Source organism: Erinaceus europaeus, chromosome 15 (assembly GCF_950295315.1).
Source record: "Erinaceus europaeus chromosome 15, mEriEur2.1, whole genome shotgun sequence".
In the NCBI taxonomy this organism is placed as follows: domain Eukaryota; kingdom Metazoa; phylum Chordata; class Mammalia; order Eulipotyphla; family Erinaceidae; genus Erinaceus; species Erinaceus europaeus.
In genome coordinates this window covers 5,328,948-5,347,868 of record NC_080176.1, presented here as the reverse complement: position 1 = coordinate 5,347,868, position 18,921 = coordinate 5,328,948, and the positions used below count along the sequence as shown (strand labels likewise).

At 63.3% G+C, this 18,921-nt stretch overlaps 2 protein-coding genes and 1 long non-coding RNA gene across 7 annotated transcripts in view; 2 read left to right on the top strand and 1 right to left on the bottom strand.

Moving 5' to 3' along the window:
• The window catches only part of LOC132533064 (uncharacterized), a 147,762-nt gene that overhangs the window by 70,740 nt on the left and 58,101 nt on the right, over positions 1-18,921 (bottom strand). The window lies entirely within an intron of this gene.
• On the top strand, positions 277-5,388 carry NTN3 (netrin 3). Its single transcript, XM_060172346.1, is given in 11 exon segments — positions 277-348; positions 2,349-2,482; positions 2,572-2,747; positions 2,750-3,199; positions 3,260-3,418; positions 3,478-3,536; positions 3,913-4,372; positions 4,416-4,526; positions 4,529-4,853; positions 4,925-5,156; positions 5,269-5,388. Coding segments are annotated over 11 exon segments (2,298 nt in total).
• Positions 5,052-17,327, top strand: TBC1D24 (TBC1 domain family member 24). 5 transcript variants are annotated; one of them, XM_060172567.1, is made up of 8 exons: positions 5,052-5,156; positions 12,264-13,324; positions 13,589-13,606; positions 13,941-14,099; positions 14,424-14,487; positions 14,814-14,909; positions 15,022-15,220; positions 17,164-17,327. In XM_060172567.1, exons 2-8 carry the CDS (start codon positions 12,360-12,362, stop codon positions 17,310-17,312), a joined length of 1,650 nt encoding a protein of 549 aa, XP_060028550.1. In that variant the 5' UTR covers positions 5,052-5,156; positions 12,264-12,359; the 3' UTR covers positions 17,313-17,327. The 5 variants fall into 5 exon arrangements, with proteins under 5 accessions (XP_060028550.1, XP_060028546.1, XP_060028548.1 ...); XM_060172563.1 differs by lacking the exon at positions 17,164-17,327 and adding an exon at positions 15,395-16,672; XM_060172565.1 differs by lacking the exon at positions 17,164-17,327 and adding an exon at positions 15,312-15,589.

Sequence of the window (18,921 nt, the reverse complement as noted above, 5' to 3'; positions counted from 1 at the left end):
ACCTGTCTCCCACACTGAGCTGCCACCAGGAACGGGCCCCTGACCCCACACACAGGACTAGGTGCAGTCGAGTTCACACCTGTCAGGAGGTCAGGATTCACCACCCCAACGCCTGGGCTTATGCCAGGGTGTGCTGTGGGGACTTCAGGATTCCTGAGGGTTCGGTCTGGAATTCCTGAGGGGTTCCCACTGTTACGCTCCCAGGGGGTGTCCTTTGGGTGGGCCTCAGGGAACCTGTCGATCTAGCACTGTTCTCAGAACCGGGCCTGGGGATACATGGCTTCTGGAGGCCAGAACTCCCAAGAGATGAAGTTGCAGCTAGGGGGTGGGGGCCTGGGAGCCAGCCAGGTAGGGGCCCCACAGAGCAGCTCCTGCTGCCTGCAACCCAACCCTGGCCACTGTATTGGGCAGGACCCTCCGGGAGGGGGCCCCTCTTGTCACACTGCTGCTGGTGTTAGAGTGTGCGCTGGGTGTGGAGTGACTCCCTGCCTGACCCCCCAGTACCTCTGAGTTCCGCAGGCCAGGCGCCCTGGCTGTTTGCTGAGCCTTTCTTGCTGGACCTTTGTCCCATGGGGCAGTGTGCTGGCCACCTCACCCTGGTCAGGCCCTGTGTGGGCCAGGCTGGTAGATGCCCCCACCAGGAGCGCAGAGCAGAAAGGGGTTACACTAGAGGATCAAACTTTCTGCCTGGGGGGGGGGGAGGGCAGTGTCCCGCACTTCCATCTATCAATTTTGTACATGAACCAACCCCCACCCCCACCCGAGGCTGCTCTTGACCACCTGTGGTGTGTGGGGGGGTGTCTCTCAAGGCTGTGCTCTGGCCTGCACCACTACAACCCTCACCACTTGCATGGGCCCTCCGGGTCCTGGCCCACGGCTGAGTGCAGCCTCAGGTCCTGGGTGCCACCCACTTGGGCTGGTATGAGGCTCCGAGAATTGTGGCGGAAGCCAGGGAGACCTGGTGGCACCCAACCCCCCCCCCCCCAATCCAAGGTCAGGGCCAGCCGCGTGTAGGAACTCCCTTCAGGAGGCCAGTGCACCTGTGTGTTGGTGACAATTCCTCTGCCGCCACCCCATCTCCCTCCTCACACAGCAGGGCTAAAGTCCCCCAAGCAGGACAGTGATCAATAAACATTCCCGCCACTGCACCCGAATTAGCCTGGGAGTGTGGGGGAGATCTTTTAAGGGCACACCCTTGACACCTGCCCCCAGTGACTAAAACCCCTTGTGCTGGGTGTCAGCCACAGGTTCAAAGTAGCACTGCCTGCCCGCCTGGGGCAGAAAGACTGGAAGGGGAGGGGCAGGTGGGGGTTGTGAGAGGCTCCTTCCACACCATCTGCCAGGGCTGCAGAGGCCACGGGGATGGTGGCTGGCGGGGTGGGGAGACTGACTGGAGCCAGCAGGAGTCCCAGGAGCCTACCCGCATCCCACAGAGGTGCAGATGTGAGGGCCCAGCCCCCTCCACAGGGTTGTCCTCCCCGCCCCCCAAGGCGAGCTTCCCTAGGGACCCAGGGTTGGGGCTGCACATGGATCCCACTGGCCAGCTGCTTCCCCGCTCCTAACAGTTGTAGAAGGCTATGCCAGCACCCACAATCTCCCACTGGGGATCCCCTATGCAGGCAGGTGGGGTTTGAAGCTCAAAACTTCAAAACCAGAAGGACCTTGGAGAGCAGGGGCTGGGAAAGCAATGGCTCCAGGCCTGACCCTCAGGGGTTCTCTGTGTGCCATGCGGGCCCACCTGCTGAGATTGGCTGCCAGCATCCTGGGGGGGGGGGGCTGTCTCTGCCAGAATCTATTCTGACCTCTCAGCTGGCGGCTGTCCCATCTGCTGATAGTCCTGCTCAGCCTACCCTGCCTTAGTTTCCCTACAAGTACATGGACCAAGCTCTCACACCAGACTCCCTATGTCTCTAGCCAGCCACCCCAGGAGGCCCTTCTGCGTGCCCCACCCCCCAACACACAGACTGCTCGCCTTCCACCCCCTCCCTCCCTGCCAGCTCCCCCAGGCTGCCCTCCGGGGAAGACAGCTAGAGGCTGGGAGCCCTGAGGACCCGCCCTCACCAGCCCAGAGTGGAGTTCAGGCCGCCCCGGAGCCCTTGCTGAGCAGCCCCAAGTGACCCCCACACCGTCGGAGCCCGGCTTCTCCGCTGCTGGGCTACCCCACCCCCGCCCAGGGCCAGGGGGCGCCCACCTCCGCCCCCCCCCCCCCCCCCCCCCCCCGGCACCGCCCAGGCCTCCCTGGATGGTCCCCAGGCTGCGTGTCTGGGCCACCCCTGCAGATCCCTCCCGCCCGCACATTCCAGGCTCCCGCCCCTCCTTCTCCGGCCCCCTCGCCGTCAACCCTGCAGCTTCTGGATCTGCTTGGGATTCCGACCCCGCGGGGCCCCACCCCCGACCCGGCGTACCTACCCTGCCGCGGCCTAGTAGCGGCTGCGGGCGCCCCGGGCCCCGCCCGCCAGGCCTCCCAAGAGAACGGAGACCTGCTCGGCCCGGCCGGGCCAGGCCATGACCTGCGGGCGGGGAGAGCGAGGAGGGGGCGCCCGAGCACTGCACCCCGGCCGTGCCCGGCAGGCCCTGGGGGTTGCTGCTGGCGGCGGGCGCGCCTAAGGCCGTCCTGAGCCCCGCCGACCCCTGCCAGGCCGAGGGCTGCGCGCCCCGCCGATACGAGCCGGGCCTGGTGAGCCCGGAGCTGGGCCGCGAGGTGCGGGCATCCAGCACGTGCGGCCGCCGGGCCACCGCCACCTGCGAGCCTCGGCCCTGCGGCGCGCGCACCTCGCCAGCCTGCTGATGGCGGGCACCCCAGGGTGCTGGCGCTGGGCCGCGGCGCCCCACAACGTGGCGCTGGTGTTCGTGAGCCTGCGCTTGTGCCCCGCGCCGCCCGCGACCGCAACTGGGCGCCGCCCGCCTCCTTCTCCGCCCGCGCCCCCGGCCGGACCCGAGGCCCGGTGCTTCCCCGCGCCGCAGGTCCGGCCCGACGGTGGCGGCCTCCTGGCCTTCAGCCTGCGGGACGGCAGCCCCCCGGGCCTGGAGCTGGACAGCAGCCCGGTGCTGCAGGACGGGGTGACGGCCTCCGACGTGCGCCTGGTGCTCGCGCGGCCCGGCGGGGACGGAGCTGCCGGTGGGCGGGCGCTGCACGACGGCCGGGGCCGCGATCGGCCGTGGCAGCGGGGCTCGGCGCGGGACGCACACGCCTGCGTGGGTCAGGCCCGGGCGGGGGGGCTGACCGTGATCCCACCGCGGCCCCGACCCCTCCCCGCAGCCTGCTCCTGCAACGGCCACGCGCGCCGCTGCGGCTTCAACATGGAGCTGTACCGCCTGTCGGGCCGCCACAACACGGCGGGCCGCCACTGCCACCGCCACCGCCACCGCCACTACCGCGACCCGGGCCGCGCGGCCAGCCACCCGCGCGCCTGCAGAGGTGAGGCCGCCCCCGCGCGCGCCCCCGGCCCCGCCGCCAGCCCCGCCCTCCTCCCGCAGCCTGTGATTGTCACCCTGTGGGCGCCGCCCGCAAAACCTGCAACCACGGGAGTTGGGCGGTAGCGCAGCGGGTTAAGCGCACGTGGCACAAAGCACAAGGACCGGCGGAAGGATCCCGGTTCCGAGCCCCCGGCTCCCCACCTGCAGGGGAGTCGCTTCACAGGCGGTGAAGCAGGTCTGCAGGTGTCTGTGTTTCTCTCCCCCTCTCTGTCTCCCCTCCTCTCTCCATTTCTAGTTTATCCAGCAACGAGGACAACAATAACTACAATAAAACAACAAGGGTGACAAAAGGGAATAAATATTTTTAAAAATTCAAAAAGGGCGAGGGAGATAGCCTAATGGTTATGCAAACAGGCTCTCATGCCTGAGGCTCCAAAGTCCTAGGTTCAATCCCCCGCACCACCATAAGCCAGAGCTGAGCAGGGCTCTGGTGTTTCTCTCTCCCTCTGCATCTCTCTCAAAAATAAAATATTTTTTAAATTAAAAAAAAAAACCTGCAACCAGACCACGGGCCAGTGTCTCTGCAAGGACGGCGTCGCCGGCCTCACCTGTGACCTCCGCGCCCGGGGCTTCCAGCAGAGCCGCTCCCTGGCGGCGCCCCGCGTCAGTGAGTGGCCCTGCCCGCCCCGGCCCCCGGGACCTGCCAGCGCGGACTGCCCCCTCCCCCTCCCCGTGCAGGGACCCCCGCGCCGGACCCCGCCGAGGACAGCGGCCCTGCCGAGCCCCACGGTGGGTGCGTCGGGGCGCGGGGGGAGCGCCCGGCGGGTGCGGTCCGGCGCGAACCCCGCCCCGTCCCCAGACTGCGACTCGCACTGCAAGCCGGCGCAGAGCCGCCACCGCATCGGCCTCGAGACCTTCTGCGGGAGGGAAGGAACACGGTAGGCGCCCCGGCCCCGCCGCGGCCCCACTCCGACACACCCCGCTCCCCAGCCCTGCAGGCGGGCGCGCGCGGCGAGGCGCGTGGACGCGCTTCCCGGTGGCCGTGCTCGCCGTGTTCCGGGGCGGCGGGGAGCGCGCACTGTGGGTGCCGGCGCGGGACGCGGCCTGCGGGCTCCCCGCCTGCTGCCCGGCCGCCGCTACCTGCTGCTGGGGGGCGGCGGGGTCCCGGGGCTCAGCGCCTCCCGCGGGAGCCTCGTGCTGCCGTGGCGGGACGTGTGGACGCGGCGCCTACGGCGGTAGCGGCGGCGCGAACGGCGGGGAGGCTGCGGGGCGGTCTGGGCGGGGCGCTGCGGGCTCCCCCGCCGCGTGCCCAGGACCCCGGGCTCCGCGGACCCCACCCACCCGAGGTCGTGGCCCCGACTTGATGCCATACCCACAGTCACTCCCGGGGGCGACAGCCCCGCCTCCCGAGGGCGCTGTCATCCGCCTCTGGCCGCGTGAGCCCGCACCCCACCCCGGGCCGCCCCCCACACCCCGGCGCCCCTTCTCGGTGGCTTCGGGCCCGAAGTCGTGTCCACGTGGTCGCGAGCCCCCGGCCGGACACGCCCCCTCGGCGCGCGCCCCCGGGGCCCTGCCCGGCGCATGCTCGGCTGCGGGGCGCCGGTGCGCATGCCCAGAGCGCGCGGCCCGACCCGGGTGGGCAGCGCGGCGCGCGCTCGCGGGGGCGGGGCCGGGGCGCGCGTGCGCAGACCGCGGGGCGCCAGTCGCGGGTGAGCGGGCAGCGAGCGGCCAGCGGCAAGGTGGGTTCCTGGCGCCGGGCGGGGGGCGTGACTCGGGGGCGGGGCGGGGCGGGGCGGGGGGTGGTCTGGGCTGCCCAGGGGGTCTGGCGCGGGCCTCGGTCCCCCCCCCCAGGCAGAAACCCTGGGGATTGCAGCAGATCCTCCGCCTACGCGCCGCGGTCCGGGCCTGCCATCCCCGGCCCCGGGTGACACGCGCCCCCTGGCCCCGGGGTCCCCGCCCCGAGCCCGCTGACCCCCCCGGCGCGGCCCAGGCCCCCTGGGCCCCGAGCTCTGCCAGCCCGCGGGCGACGCCACCGGAGGCCCGCAGGGGTGGGGCCGGGCCCTGGGGGCCGACCCCCCAGGCTGCGTGATGGGAAGGAGCCAGGGTGGTCGCGGGCACCCAGGCTGCGGGCTGGGGGCGGCTGTTGGGTGATGCGACCCTAGGGTGGCGCGGGTGCAGCTGGGTGGTGACACACGTGTTCTCGCCCCGGCTGTGACTGGGGGGCCCTGCGGGGACTCAGGGGTCCTGCGCTCATACGCGGGGCGCCTTGCTCTCCAGGGCGGCGGGCCACCCAGGAAAGGGCAGGTGTGCTGTCGCCGCCAGCCCCGGGGTGGCCCCCACGCCGCTGTCATGAAGGTCATGCCTCCTAATCTGCTCAGCTCCAGACAAAGCCTGAGAGCGCCGAGGAGCGACAGGGCCGGGGCTGGCCACCTTCACCCTGGCTCCCCTGTGAGGGCACCAAAGGGAGGTGGAAGGGGGGCTCCCCGCCGCAGGGGTTGGACGGAGGCAAGGTGCTAACTCCATGCTGCTTTCAGCGGGTTGAGGGTGACCTTCCGGGCAGGTAGGAGTAATCTCGTCATCTCTCAGGTTCTCGTGACAACAGTAAACCCCCCCCAACCCCACCCACACACCTGCTGCCGAGCTGAGTGACCTTGGGCACCTGGAGTCTTGGCCCCAGGTCCCTTTATGGTCTGGGCCAGCCCCCAGAGACGGGCCCTGTCTGCTCCCCAGCACACAGGTTCATCGAGGCCGGCTCAGGTGTGGCCTGCCAAGCGTGCTGAGGAGAGAGCCCACTGGAGGTGGCCCCTGGTGGCAGGGGTGTTGCCGGGAGTCCACCTGACCGTCTCCTGCCTGGAAGCCAGCTCTGTTGTGGTCCTGGCCGCACAAGGAGGCCCCTGGCCACTGTGGGGACAGGAGTGTGCGGCCCAGTGAGCTGTGCCCAGTGGGACTTGGAGGCATGAATAGGAGAGGGCAGACCGCATCTGGTTGGGGGCCCGGTGTGTGACATTACAGCTGCCCTGCCAGCTGGAGGGGTGGAGAAAGGGATGCAGGAGTGAAGCTGGCAGCAGTGGGTGTCCTGGGTGCCGCAGTGCCCTGCCCCACCACGTTCACCCACGTTCAGCCCTCCCTGTGCCCATGCTGCCATCCTCCTTGGCCACCCCCGCCCATCCCAGGAAGGTGGAGGGGCCCCCAGGTAGAGCCTCCATGTCTTGGTAGCCTCTGGTATGGAAGGCCTCTGTGGCCGTGACTCCTGCCTCTGGCACTTGCCACCCCCACGTACAGGGCATCTGTCCCCTGAGCCCCATGCCTCCTCCCAGTACCCGCCCAAGGCCGCTTGGCAGCTCTGTCCTGGCACCAGTCGGCCTGCATTCAGGAAGTGTCTCGAATGCCTATTAAAGTGATTAAACCCGAGAGACTACAGGCAGGCTTCGTCTCAGATCCAAACTCCTGCGAGCACCAGCCACGTGCAGGCTGGGGCACCTGTCACAGCGGCTCCTAGCTCCACCCACCTCCCCGCCTCCTGCACTGCAGATTCTTGTGCCCTGGGGCCGGCCACACCCAGGCTCAGCACCCAGGCTCATGCTGTAGTCCCGCCAGGCAGAGGCATCCTGTTCAGGAGGGCGCAGGGAGTGGCGGGTGCCTGGATCAGGCGCCTCTGAACTTCAGCCTCAGCACCAGCTGGCTGTGCGGCGGCCGTGCCTGTGTGCCGGCACGTGCCTCATTGTATGCCCGCACGCCCCTGCACGCCCATATCAGGTTCCTCGGCCAGCGCCTCCCCACTCAGGTCTGGAGCCTCCCCTCCAGGGAAGCTGCCAGCCAGAAGCCACAGGCCCAGGCAGCCTGGCAGGAGCACCCAGAGCTCCCATTCCCGTGGGTTGGGCGCCCCATGTATCCCCAGGTGTCTACCTGCCTCCTCCACTCTCCCTGTGACCAGGTCAGTCTGCTGCACCGTCGAGCTGCCAGGGAGGGGCGGGCACAGCTAGGTGCCTTCAGCCCTGCCTGGAGAGGTCTCAGGGGGATGTTTGGGTGTTCCCCTCGGGCTGCACCCCGTGGATGGGCCCTGAGCTGCCCTGGGAAGTGGGGGACAGAGCACAGGGAGGTGAGGAGGCAGGGGAGAGAGTCCCAGAGACAAGGGGGTGGGGCAGACCCAGGGTGCCTCCCTGCCACGGGAAGAGGGTGGCTGGATGCAGGGCTACCAGGGCCAAGGGGGACACGTCACCACCTGTGAGCTGGTGTCACTCTACTTTGATGGGCTGGGGGTGTCTGGGGTCCTACAGCCTTGAGGTCCTATCTGCAAGTGGGGATTTGGGTGCCTTTCTGACCTGGCACTTCCAGGGGCTTCCCCGCTGGGTGTTGGCCTTTCCCAGACCCCTCTGGCCTCCTGAGGTCCCCACCTGCCCCCCTACCCCCCTGGGCTGGGGCTGCCAGGCTCCCCTCATCAAGGGAGCAGAGGCTGTTGGCTGCCTCCTGTCCTGGGGCAGCTTGCCTTCCCCTGGGACTCTGGGCTGTGCCACTTGGCAGCTCCGTGGTGGGGGCCCTGTGGCTCTGTCTGTCACGAGGAACTCCAGGGACACGGTCCCATGTGCCTTCCTGTCATCTTGGCCCCACTCCAGGAGGCTGTAGGTGGCTCAGAGCTGGGCCTGCCAGCTAAGTAAGACCAAGCCTGTCCTCAGACTCTGAGCTGGACCTGCAGCCCAGGAGGTGGGGTAAAGGGGTCCTGGGCATACGGACACCCCTTGTCCAGGGACCATGGTGGCTTTAGAATGGGATCCCTCACGTGACAGGTTTCTTGCCACCTCCCTAGAAGAGGATGTGTCTTGAGCTGGGGGTGCACTGTGTCAAGGGAGGTGGGGGGCACTGGGCAGGGGCTGCTGGGAAATCAGGTTCACTCGTCCTGCCCTGGTCACTCCATGTCGTGCCTGGACCCTGAGCACAGCGGGTGTCTGAGAAGGGACAGGACACTGCCACTGAAGGGGGAGGTGTGGGACCACCCACAGCCCCTCATGGTGGCCCTGAGCAGGCCAAGCTGGGAAGCAGTCATGGGAAGACCTGGCACCTCCTGGCAGCCTGGGCACACACGCCCTCCTGCTCCCCACACTGCACTCTGGTGCCCTTGGGGGGTATCCTGCCCTAAGGCCTTCACATCTGAGGTTTTTTTTCTTTTTAACTTTTTAAAAAATATTTATTTATTCCCTTTTGTTGCCCTTGTTGTTGTAAAAAATTTTTTTTTCTTTTTTAATATTTATTTTTCCCTTTGGTGCCCTTGTTGTTTTATCGTTGTAGTTATTGTTGCAGTTGTTATTGATGTCATCGTTGTTGGATAGGACAGAGAGAAATGGAGAGAGGAGGAGAATACAGAGAGGGGAAGAGAAAGACACCTGCAGACCTGCTTCACCTCCTGTGAAGCAACTCCCCTGCCAGTGGGGAGCTCGGGGCTCGAACTGGGATCCTTATGCCGGTCCTTGCGCCATGTGCAGTTAACCTGCTGCGCTACTGCCTGGCTCCCTTTTTTCTTTCTCTTTTTTTAATATTTATTTTATTCCCTTTTGTTGCCCTTGTTTTATTGTCATAGCTATTATTGTTGTTATTGATGTCATCATTGTTGGATAGGACAGAGAGAAATGGAGAGGGGAAGACTGAGCAATGCTCTCATACCCCCCATATCTTTATCACTAAAATATATATACTTTTTTTGGAGAGTCAGGTGGTAGTGCAGTGGGTTAAGCACATGTGGCACAAATCAGAAGGACCAGCGTAAGGTCCTGGTTCGAGCCCCTGGCTCCTCCCCTGCAGGGGAGTCACTTTACAAGCAGTGAAGCAGGTGTCTATCTTTCTCTCCCCCTGTCTTCCCCTCCTCTCTCCACTTCTCTCTGTCCTATCCAACAATGATGACATCAACAACAATAATAACTACAACAAGGGCAACAAAAAGGGAATAAATAAATATTAAAAAATAAAAATCTGTGGTCCAGGAGGTGGCACAGTGGATAAAGCATTGGACTCTCAAGCATGAGGTCCTGAGTTTGATCGCCGGCAGCACATGTACCAGAGTGATGTCTGGTTCTTTCGCTCTTTCTTCTCCTATCTTTCTCATAAATAAATAAAATCTTAAAAAAAGAAAGAACTTTTTTTTTTTTTTTTAATCAGAGCACTGCTCAGCTCTGGATTATGGTGGTGCAGGGGATTGAACCTGGGACTTTGGAGCCTCGGATATGAGAGTCTGTTTGCATAACCATGATGCTATCTACACATGGCCTTAACCCACAGTGCTTAGCACCAAGAGGAACCCCGTCTCTGTCTCTGTCTCTGTCTCTCCTGCCTGGAAAAACAAGCAAAAAAGCCACCCAGGAGCAGTGAAGCCTTGGACTCGACAGGAAGGAGAACATGACCCTCGTGGAAAACTAGACTCGGACTTGAGCCGCAGCAGGGACAGAGCCCGGCCGGGCACTCGGCCCACCATCATTAGGCTGCGAGGGCCCAGGAACCGCAGAACCACAGAAGGGAATCGGAGGACGGAGAGCAAGTGTGGGTGTCGCCAGGAAAGAAGCACCTTCCCCAGCCTCCTCTGTTCCAGGGCTGTCTGCTCACGGTCTCTAAGGCCGTCTTTGCTTCCTGCGGGTTCTGGCAGATGGTCCAGATGCAGGAGAGCCTGGAGTGAGCTGGCTGCTCCCCAGAGTTCAGGGAGCAAGCCAAAGTGTGAGGGCAGGCACTGTTCCAGCTGCAGGCGGTCCATCCGGGATCCGGCCTGACTCACACCTGCCAGAACCCCAGCCCTCCCCCCAGCAGAGACTACAGCCCCACCACCTCTGGCCTGTGCTCCTACAACACCTGTTTTGCGGCTGTGGGGGATCCCCTGTCAGTGTGGGCCCCGAACTTAGCTGGCACTTGTAGGGACATAAGAGCCAGTCTTGAGTCCCACTCAGGGAGGGTGTGGCTGAGCCCACGTCCCCTGATACACAGCTGGCCCAGGCCTGCAGCCCTGCACCCCCCAGTGCCCTCCGCTCCTTGCCATGGCTCCTCTTCAGAAGCTCCACTTCCCACCCCCATTCCTGGCAGGCCCAGCTCCAGTAGCCCAGGGGGCAGTGGCTGTCCCAGTTGCCTCAGGATACCATGTGAGCAGCTGTGCCCACAGTTCCTGGCAAAGCCTCAGAATAGTCAACTCCCCAGTGGGAGTGTCCCTGCCAGATGCTGCTTCACAAAAAAGAGGAAGACAAAAATGTCCTAGGTTGAAGGCCCAACCTACGGGCCAGTGGTGGCACATCTGGCTAAGTGCACTTAATACCAAGTGCAAGAACCCAGGTTCAAGCCCCGGCTCCCCACCTGCAAGGGGGACGCTTCATAAGCAGTGAAGCAGGTCTGCAGGTGTTTGTCTCTGTCTCCCCCTCCTTTCTCAATTTCTCTCTGTCCTATCTAATAAAAATTAGAAAGGAGAGTCGGGCGGTGGCGCAGCGGGTTAAGCACATGTGGCACAAAGCCCAAGGACCAGTGTGAGGATCCCAGTTGAAGCCCCTGGCTCCCCACCTGCAGGGGAGTCGCTTCACAGGCGGTGAAGCAGGTCTGCAGGTGTCTGTCTTTCTCTCCCCCTCTGTCTTCCCCTCCTCTCTCCATTTCTCTCTCTCCTATCCAACAACGACGACATCAATAACAACAACAATAACAACTACAACAAGGGCAACAAAAGGGAAAATAAATAAATATAAAGGAAACTTTTTCAAAAATTAGAAAGGGGGAGTCGGGCAGTAGCGCAGCAGGTTAAGCGCATGTGGCAAAGCACAAGGACCGGCCTAAGGATCCCGGTTCGAGCTCCTGGCTCCCCACCTGCAGGGGAGTCGCTTCACAGGCGGTAAAGTGGGTCTGTAGGTGTCTGTCTTCCCCTCCTCTCTCCATTTCTCTCTGTCCTATCCAACAACAACAACATCAATCATAACTACAACAATAAAACAACAAGGGCAACAAAAGGGAATAAATAATAAATATTTTTTTAAAAATTAGAAAAAAATGGCTGCCAGAACCAGTGGGTTTATAGTGCTGGCACCAAGCGCCAGTGATAACCCTGGTGACAATAAAGCAACATAAATAAGTAAATACCCAGCCTCGGCGATGGTGCAGTGGCCAGAGTGTCTGCATATGGGGTCCTGAGGCCAGTCCCCAGGATCACATGTGCATGAATGCTGCTCTAGTTCCCTCTCATTAATACATAAAATACAAATCTTTTTTACTTATTTCCTTTTGTTGCCCTTGTTTTATTGTTGTAGTCATTATTGTTGTTATTGATGTCATCATTGTTGAATAGGACAGAGAGAAATGGAGAGAGGAAGGGAAGACAGAGACGGGAAGAGAAAGACAGACACCTGCAGACCTGCTTCACCGCCTGTGAAGCGACTCCCCTACAGGTGGGGAGCCAGGGGCTCAAACCGGGATCCTTAGGTTGGTCCTTGTGCCACATGTGCTTAACCTGCTGTGATACCGCCCGATTCCCATAAAATACAAATCTTGAAACATAGAGATGACCTCAGCATTTGCTTGGCCCAGTACTTGACCCGGAACTACATGGCAGCACGTGGACCCCCACCAGGGTGAGCTTATGGTTGGTGCGTGGTGCTGTGGTGTCTCTCCCTCTCTCTACCGAACAGAAGGAGAAAGGCGGCCTGGAGCAGTGACACCTGTTTGCACAAAGCCCCAGCACCACGCACAAGTCGGCCACACGCACAGTGAGGCGAGTAGGCGGAGAGCTGCCTGAGGCCACCTACTCCCTCCTCAGTGCTCTCTTGGAAGGAAGGAAAGTACGAATGAATGTTAGAAAGGTATTCTGGGAGCACGTGCATCTAACGCAGTTCTTCCCCCAGGGCCCGATGGCACGCAGCCCGGCGGCAGGGCCCCAGGGAGGGGGCACCAGGCTGTAGCCACCCGGCCCAGGCCCCTCCCTCCCAGGACGCCCCACCATGGACTCCCCGGGCTACAACTGCTTCGTGGACGGAGAGAAGATGACAGCGGCCATCCAGGACCTGGGACCCAAGGAGCTGAGCTGCACAGAGCTGCAGGAGCTGAAGCAGCTGGCCCGCCAGGGCTACTGGGCCCGCAGCCACGAGCTGCGCGGGAAGGTGTACCAGCGCCTCATCCGTGACATCCCCTGCCGCACAGTCACCCCCGACGCCAGCGTGTACAGCGACATTGTGGGCAAGCTGGTGGGTAAGCACGGCGGCAGCAGCCTGCCACTGCCCGAGTTCGTGGACAACACGCAGGTGCCCAGCTACTGCCTGAACGCACGCGGCCAGGGCGCCGTGCGCAAGATCCTGCTGTGCATCGCCAACCAGTTCCCCGACATCTCCTTCTGCCCCGCGCTGCCCGCCGTGGTGGCGCTGCTGCTGCACTACAGCCTCGACGAGGCCGAGTGCTTCGAGAAGGCCTGCCGCATCCTGGCCTGCAACGACCCTGGCCGCAAGCTGGTGGACCAGAGCTTCTTGGCCTTCGAGTCATCCTGCATGACCTTTGGGGACCTGGTGAACAAGTACTGCCAGGCGGCGCACAAGCTGATGGTGGCCGTGTCGGAGGACGTGCTGCAGGTCTACGCCGACTGGCAGCGCTGGCTCTTCGGCGAGCTGCCCCTCAGCCACTTCGCCCGCGTGTTCGACGTCTTCCTGGTGGAGGGCTACAAGGTGCTGTACCGCGTGGCGCTGGCCATCCTCAAGTTCTTCCACAAGGTGCGGGCCGGCCAGCCGCCCGAGTCGGACAACGTCAGGCAGGACATCCGCACCTTCGTCAAGGACATCGCCAAGACCGTGTCCCCCGAGAAGCTGCTGGAGAAGGCCTTCGCCATCCGCCTCTTCTCCCGCAAGGAGATCCAGCTGCTGCAGATGGCCAACGAGAAGGCCCTCAAGCAGAAGGGCATCACTGTCAAGCAGAAGAGGTGGGTGCTGGCCGGCGGGAGGGAGGGTGGGTGGGTGGCCTTTCTGACTTGAGTCCCGGGGCCAGCAGTCAGCCCAGAGCCCTGCCGCCTGGGGCCCAGCCTTGCTGCCTGGGTCTGGCGCCCTGGACAGGGCAGGAGCAGGCCCATGTGTCCCAGGCCCCGGGCAGGCAGCGGCAGGGCCCTTCTCTGGGCAGAGCTGGCCGCAGCTAACTTCCCTGTGTCTGTTTTCTCCTCTCCTGTGCCTTGCTCCCTCCTGTCTCTCAGTGTCTCGCTTTCTAAAAGGTAGGTGTGGGGGCCGCTCCACCCCGCTGCTGTCTCCCTCGGCCGAGCTGTCCCTGGGGCCTGGCTGCTTGCTCTGAGGGCTGCTTGCTCTGAGCCCCGCTCGGTCTCTGTCCGCCTGTCTGCCTGTCTGCCTGCCTGTCTGCTCGGCTGCCCGCTATGCCGTCCACCCAGCGGTGCTTGGCTGGCCCTGGGGCCCAGTCCCGCCAGAGCACAGCGGCACCACCGTTTCCTAGACGAGGGTGCTCCGGCCCCACCCAGGCCGGGCACCCCCCCGGGAAAAGGGGGCAGCAGGTGGGGGGTTGGCACCCACTGAAGCTGCCCCGTCTGCCCACAGGCAGTTTGTGCACCTGGCGGTGCACGCGGAGAACTTCCACTCGGAGATCGTGAGTGTGAGGGAGATGCGGGACATCTGGTCGTGGGTCCCCGAGCGCTTCGCCCTCTGCCAGCCCCTGCTGCTCTTCTCCTCGCTACAGCACGGCTACAGCCTGGCCAGGTGAGAGAACAGTGGGCCTGCCTGTGGGGAGGGCACCACAGCAGCGGGGGAGGCCCGCCCAGCGGGGGACAGCTGCCAGGGCCTCCTGGGACCTGTTCCTCTGGTTCCCGCCTTCCCAGAGCACCTAGTGTAGGGCTATGCCTACGGGCCACATCCGGGTGCTGCCCACTCGGTCAGGATGTGCCCAGCCCCTCGGCCACCAGCCCATTCCCTGCAGGCAGGATGTTCAGGCTGCCGCCCATACAGGGTCGCTGGTAGGCGGGGCTGGCAGGGAGGCTGGCGTGGGCCGGGGCTGGGAAGAGCAAGCTGTGCCGTCTCTCCCAGGTTCTACTTCCAGTGTGAGGGACGCGAGCCCACCCTTCTGCTCATCAAGACCACACAGAAGGAGGTGAGGCCGGTGCCTTGGGGCCCCTGGGGGGGTCTGTGGCCCCAGCTGCCACCCAGGTTTGCACTATGTGGAGGAGAGACCAGCCGACCCCCAAGGGCCAGGGACCCCCACCCATGTGGGCGAGGCCACCTCCGACTAGCAGGTGGCTATCACGGTGAGTCCCCTGCAGCAGCTGCGGCCAGGAAAACCCGAAACACGTAGGCAGGTGGCAGCTGGTGGGCTCCTGAGGTCAGGCTATCACTTTGTCATCGGACGGGTGTCCCCCAGGTGCTGGGTGGCTGTCTAGGGCTGGGCTTGGGAGGCGCACCTAACCCGGCCTCCCCCAGGTGTGCGGGGCGTACCTGTCCACGGACTGGAGCGAGAGGAACAAATTCGGGGGCAAGCTGGGCTTCTTTGGCACGGGAGAGTGCTTCGTGTTTCGGGTGAGCTGGGGTCCTGGGGCCCCCCCTCCCTCCACCACCACCCTTTACCCTGGAGGGTGGCAGGCACAGGGTGTGGCAGGCGCACAGGCTGGCCTCACCCGTCCGCCCGCAGCTGCAGCCCGAGGTGCAGCGCTACGAGTGGGTGGTCATCAAGCACCCTGAGCTGACTCGGCCCCCAGAGGCCCCGGCCGCCCCCACGTCCTCCAATCCCAGCGAGCGCCTGTCGCCCTTCCTGGCCGCGCGTCACTTCAACCTGCCCTCCAAGAGCGAGTCCATGTTCATGGCAGGCAGCGTCGACTGCCTCATCATAGGTGAGCACCTGCCGGCAGGGGCAGGGTGGGAGGGACCCCAGTGAGGCAGGGTGCCGGGCACTGTGGAGGGTGCTGACTGGGGCCTCTGCAGGAGGAGGGGGCGGCCAGGCCCTCTACATCGACGGGGACCTGAACCGCGGCCGCACGGGCCACTGTGACACCTTCAACAACCAGCCCCTCTGCTCCGAGAACTTCCTGGTGGCGGCAGTGGAGGCCTGGGGCTTCCAGGACCCGGACACCCAGTGATGTGCGCTGCTGACTGCTTCACCGGGGGATCCTCAGGCCCCCACGCATGTCAGGGTGCTCGGGGGCCCTGTGCCAGGCCTGCGGGTGGGGTGCCGCCCACCGTGACTCTGCAGGGCTGCCCACCCGCCCACCTGCCCTCCCAGGCGGGGAAGGGCACTGCGTCCTGGTCACTATGGACGTGGTGGATCCAGGCGCCCCCTGCTGGTGGGTCTCAGTGCAGCTCCCAGCAGGTCCCCAGGGAACCCTGCTGGGAGTGGGAGCCCCTCCCTCCCAGTACCCACCCGGGGGCGGGGGGCACTGCCAGACACCCCATCCTGTCTGCAGCACTTGCTGTGCCGCAGGCCAGTCCCCACCAGGGGCCACCCCATCCTGCCCGCTGCCCCACGCCTGATCCTGACCCCACGCCCAGCATGACTTGTGGCCAACTGCCCCCAGCTCTCCCCTCGTGCCCTCGTGTGCCCACTGACCTGGTCAGACCCCCCCCACCAGCCCTGCCGGCTTCCCAGGCGCCCAGCGACACCGCAGGGAGTGACCCTCCTGCCCCGCCTCCCTCAGCTGGTCCTGAGGACCCAAGCACCCATGGGTGGAGCTGTGCTGCCACATCAGGCCGGTCTCCCAAGTCCCTGCTGCCCTTCCTGAGGGGTTTGCCCCCCCACCACACACACACCTCCAAGACCCCCCCCCAAGGCATGGGGGACCAAGGACATGGACAACCAGCGACCCTGTCTGGGACTCAGTTTCCCCAGCTGCAAAATGGGCAGGTGTCCTGCTCTGCTATCCCTGTGAGACTGGGGGGGGGGGAGCGAGGGGGAGGGGCTGAGCGGCCGGGTCACTGCACCCTCAACACCTCTGGCCGCACCTCTATGAACCCATCAGAGTTCATTAAACAGTGTCTGTGTCAGTTCCGGGGCTCGGGTCTGCTCTTTCTAAGGGGGGCCCTGCAGCGGCTCCCAGGCAGGCCCCTAAATGGAGTGCAGGCACTGACTCCCCCAGAGGTGCTGGGGGGACCTGGGGACCTTTCAGCAACTGTGGAAGGTGCTTGTGACACAGCTGCCCCCAACTCCGGGCTAGGCAGCACTTCTGGTGTGTGTGTGTGTGTGTGTGTGTGTGTGTGTGTGTGTTGGGGGTTGTCTGCACCCTGGGGCTCCTTGAGGCAGGTCACAGTGGAACAACTGCTATGAGTCCTGATCATCTGTCCTGCGACCCTCCTCCTGCACAGAGGCCGACATCTTCAAATTTCATGTCTTCTTTTTCTTTTTTATATTTATTCCCCTTTTTTGCCCATTTGTTGTTGTTGTTGTAGTTATTATTGTTGTCATCGTTGTTGGACAGGACAGAGAGAAATGAAGAGAAGAGAAGACAGGGGGAGAGAAAGACAGACACCTGCAGGTGGGGAGCAGGGGCTGGAACCAGGCTCCTTACCCCGGTCCTTGTGCTTTGCGCCACGCGCGCTTAACCCGCTGCGCTCCCGCCCGACTCCCTTGTGTTTTCTTTTTCTTTCCTGCTGACTGGAAGGTGCTGGGCTGTTTGGGGCCAGGGAGCTTGCTCAGCCTTTAGCCACCGGCCATCACACCCAGGCCCAGAGGTCCCGGACTCCTCTCCAGCTCCGCCTCCTGCCAGCTTTGGCAGTGTCTTCTCCCCTCACTCTGCTTTACAAAGGTGATGAAATTCATGAGCTGTTTCTTTTCCTTTTGTAGAGAGAGAGAATCCGAGAAAGAGAAGGGAACAGACCAGAGCACCGAAGCTTCCTGAGTGCAGCAGGGCCGGCCTCAAGCCCGGCCGTGACCTCGTGAGCTACTGCACCAGCCTCAGCCGCCGCCTTACAGGTGGCGCCTGCTGTCACTGAGGGTATTGCTGGGGCTCTGTGCCTGCACGCCACCGCTGCTTCCCGGCAGCCTTTTTCTTTTAAAGATTTTATTTATTTATGAGAAAGACAGGAGGAGCGAGAGAGAACCAGACATCACTCGGGCACATGTGCTGCCGGGACCTCATGCTTGAGAGTCCAAAGCTTGACCACTGCGCCACCTCCCTGACCACTGGCAGCCTTTTTCTTTTTTCTTTCTTGATAGAGCGTGAAGAAGAGAGAGGGAAGGACAGAGAGGAGAGACACCGACAACAGCTCCCCACTGCTTGTGAACCTTTCCCCCTGCGGTTGGGGAGCAGGGGCTTGAACCTCTGGCCCAGAGCATAGTAACATGCGAGCTGTAACAGGTGTCCCACCGCCCAGCCCCTTTGAAGGTTATCTGGGCCCAGGCACTGGCTCTGTGAGCGGTGCGGAACTTGCCAGGTTTGATCCCCGGCACCACGTGTGCCGGGGCGATGCCGTGGTGTCTCTCTCCCAACTCAAACATCTAAAGTTGCACTTAACCCCCTTATTTCGGATGCCTGGATCAATTCCAGGGTCTGTGCATGGAAGCAGGTGTTCGTTCTACCACGGTGTTCTATCCCTAATCCTGAACGTCACTTTGAGAAAGAAAAAAAAATCACTTACTTCGTATGAGAAAGCGATTCCTGTGAGAGAAAGGGAAAGCCGGAGACCAGGTCATCACTCAGGTGCGAGCGAATCAGGAGCCTGTTCTCTCGCGCATACGGCACAGGAGGCCCCGACGAATCAGGAGCCTGTTCTCTCGCGCATGCGGCACAGAAGGCCCCGTCGAATCAGGAGCCTGTTCTCTCGCGCATGCGGCACAGGAGGCCCCTTCGAATCAGGAGCCTGTTCCCTCGCGCATGCGGCACAGGAGGCCCCTTCGAATCAGGAGCCTGTTCTCTCGCGCATGCGGCACAGGAGGCCCCGACGAATCAGGAGCCTGTTCTCTCGCGCATGCGGCACAGGAGGCCCCGTCGAATCAGGAGCCTGTTCTCTCGCGCATGCGGCACAGGAGGCCCCGTCGAATCAGGAGCCTGTTCTCTCGCGCATGCGGCACAGGAGGCCCCGTCGAATCAGGAGCCTGTTCCCTCGCGCATGCGGCACAGGAGGCCCCGTCGAATCAGGAGCCTGTTCTCTCGCGCATGCGGCACAGGAGGCCCCGTCGAATCAGGAGCCTGTTCTCTCGCGCATGCGGCACAGGAGGCCCCGTCGAATCAGGAGCCTGTTCTCTCGCGCATGCGGCACAGGAGGCCCGACGAATCAGGAGCCTGTTCTCTCGCGCAAGGCCTGGTCTCCCAGCTGCGGAGAATTTCCCCAGCCATGTGTCAGCTTGGTTGGATTTTATTTATTTATTTACTTATGAATTTTTTAAATTATTTATTCATTGGATAGAGACAGAAATCTAGAGGGGAGGGGGTAATAGAGAGAGACAGAGACAGAGAGACACCTAAAATACTGCTTCACTACTTGCAAAGCTTTCCCCCTGCAGGTGGGGACAGGGGGTTAGAACCCAGGTCCTTGAGCTTTGTAACATGGGCGCTCAACCAGGTGCACCACCACCCAGCCCCTACCATATATACATATATAT

Excerpts from the sequence above, each read along its gene's own strand:
- TBC1D24 (XM_060172563.1), top strand. The coding sequence starts at position 12,360 with ATGGACTCCCCGGGCTACAACTGCTTCGTGGACGGAGAGAAGATGACA. Across the intron at positions 14,488-14,813 it reads TCAAGACCACACAGAAGGAG|GTGTGCGGGGCGTACCTGTC; the intron begins GTGAGGCCGGTG and ends GGCCTCCCCCAG. Across the intron at positions 15,221-15,394 it reads CGTCGACTGCCTCATCATAG|CCCCTCTGCTCCGAGAACTT; the intron begins GTGAGCACCTGC and ends TTCAACAACCAG.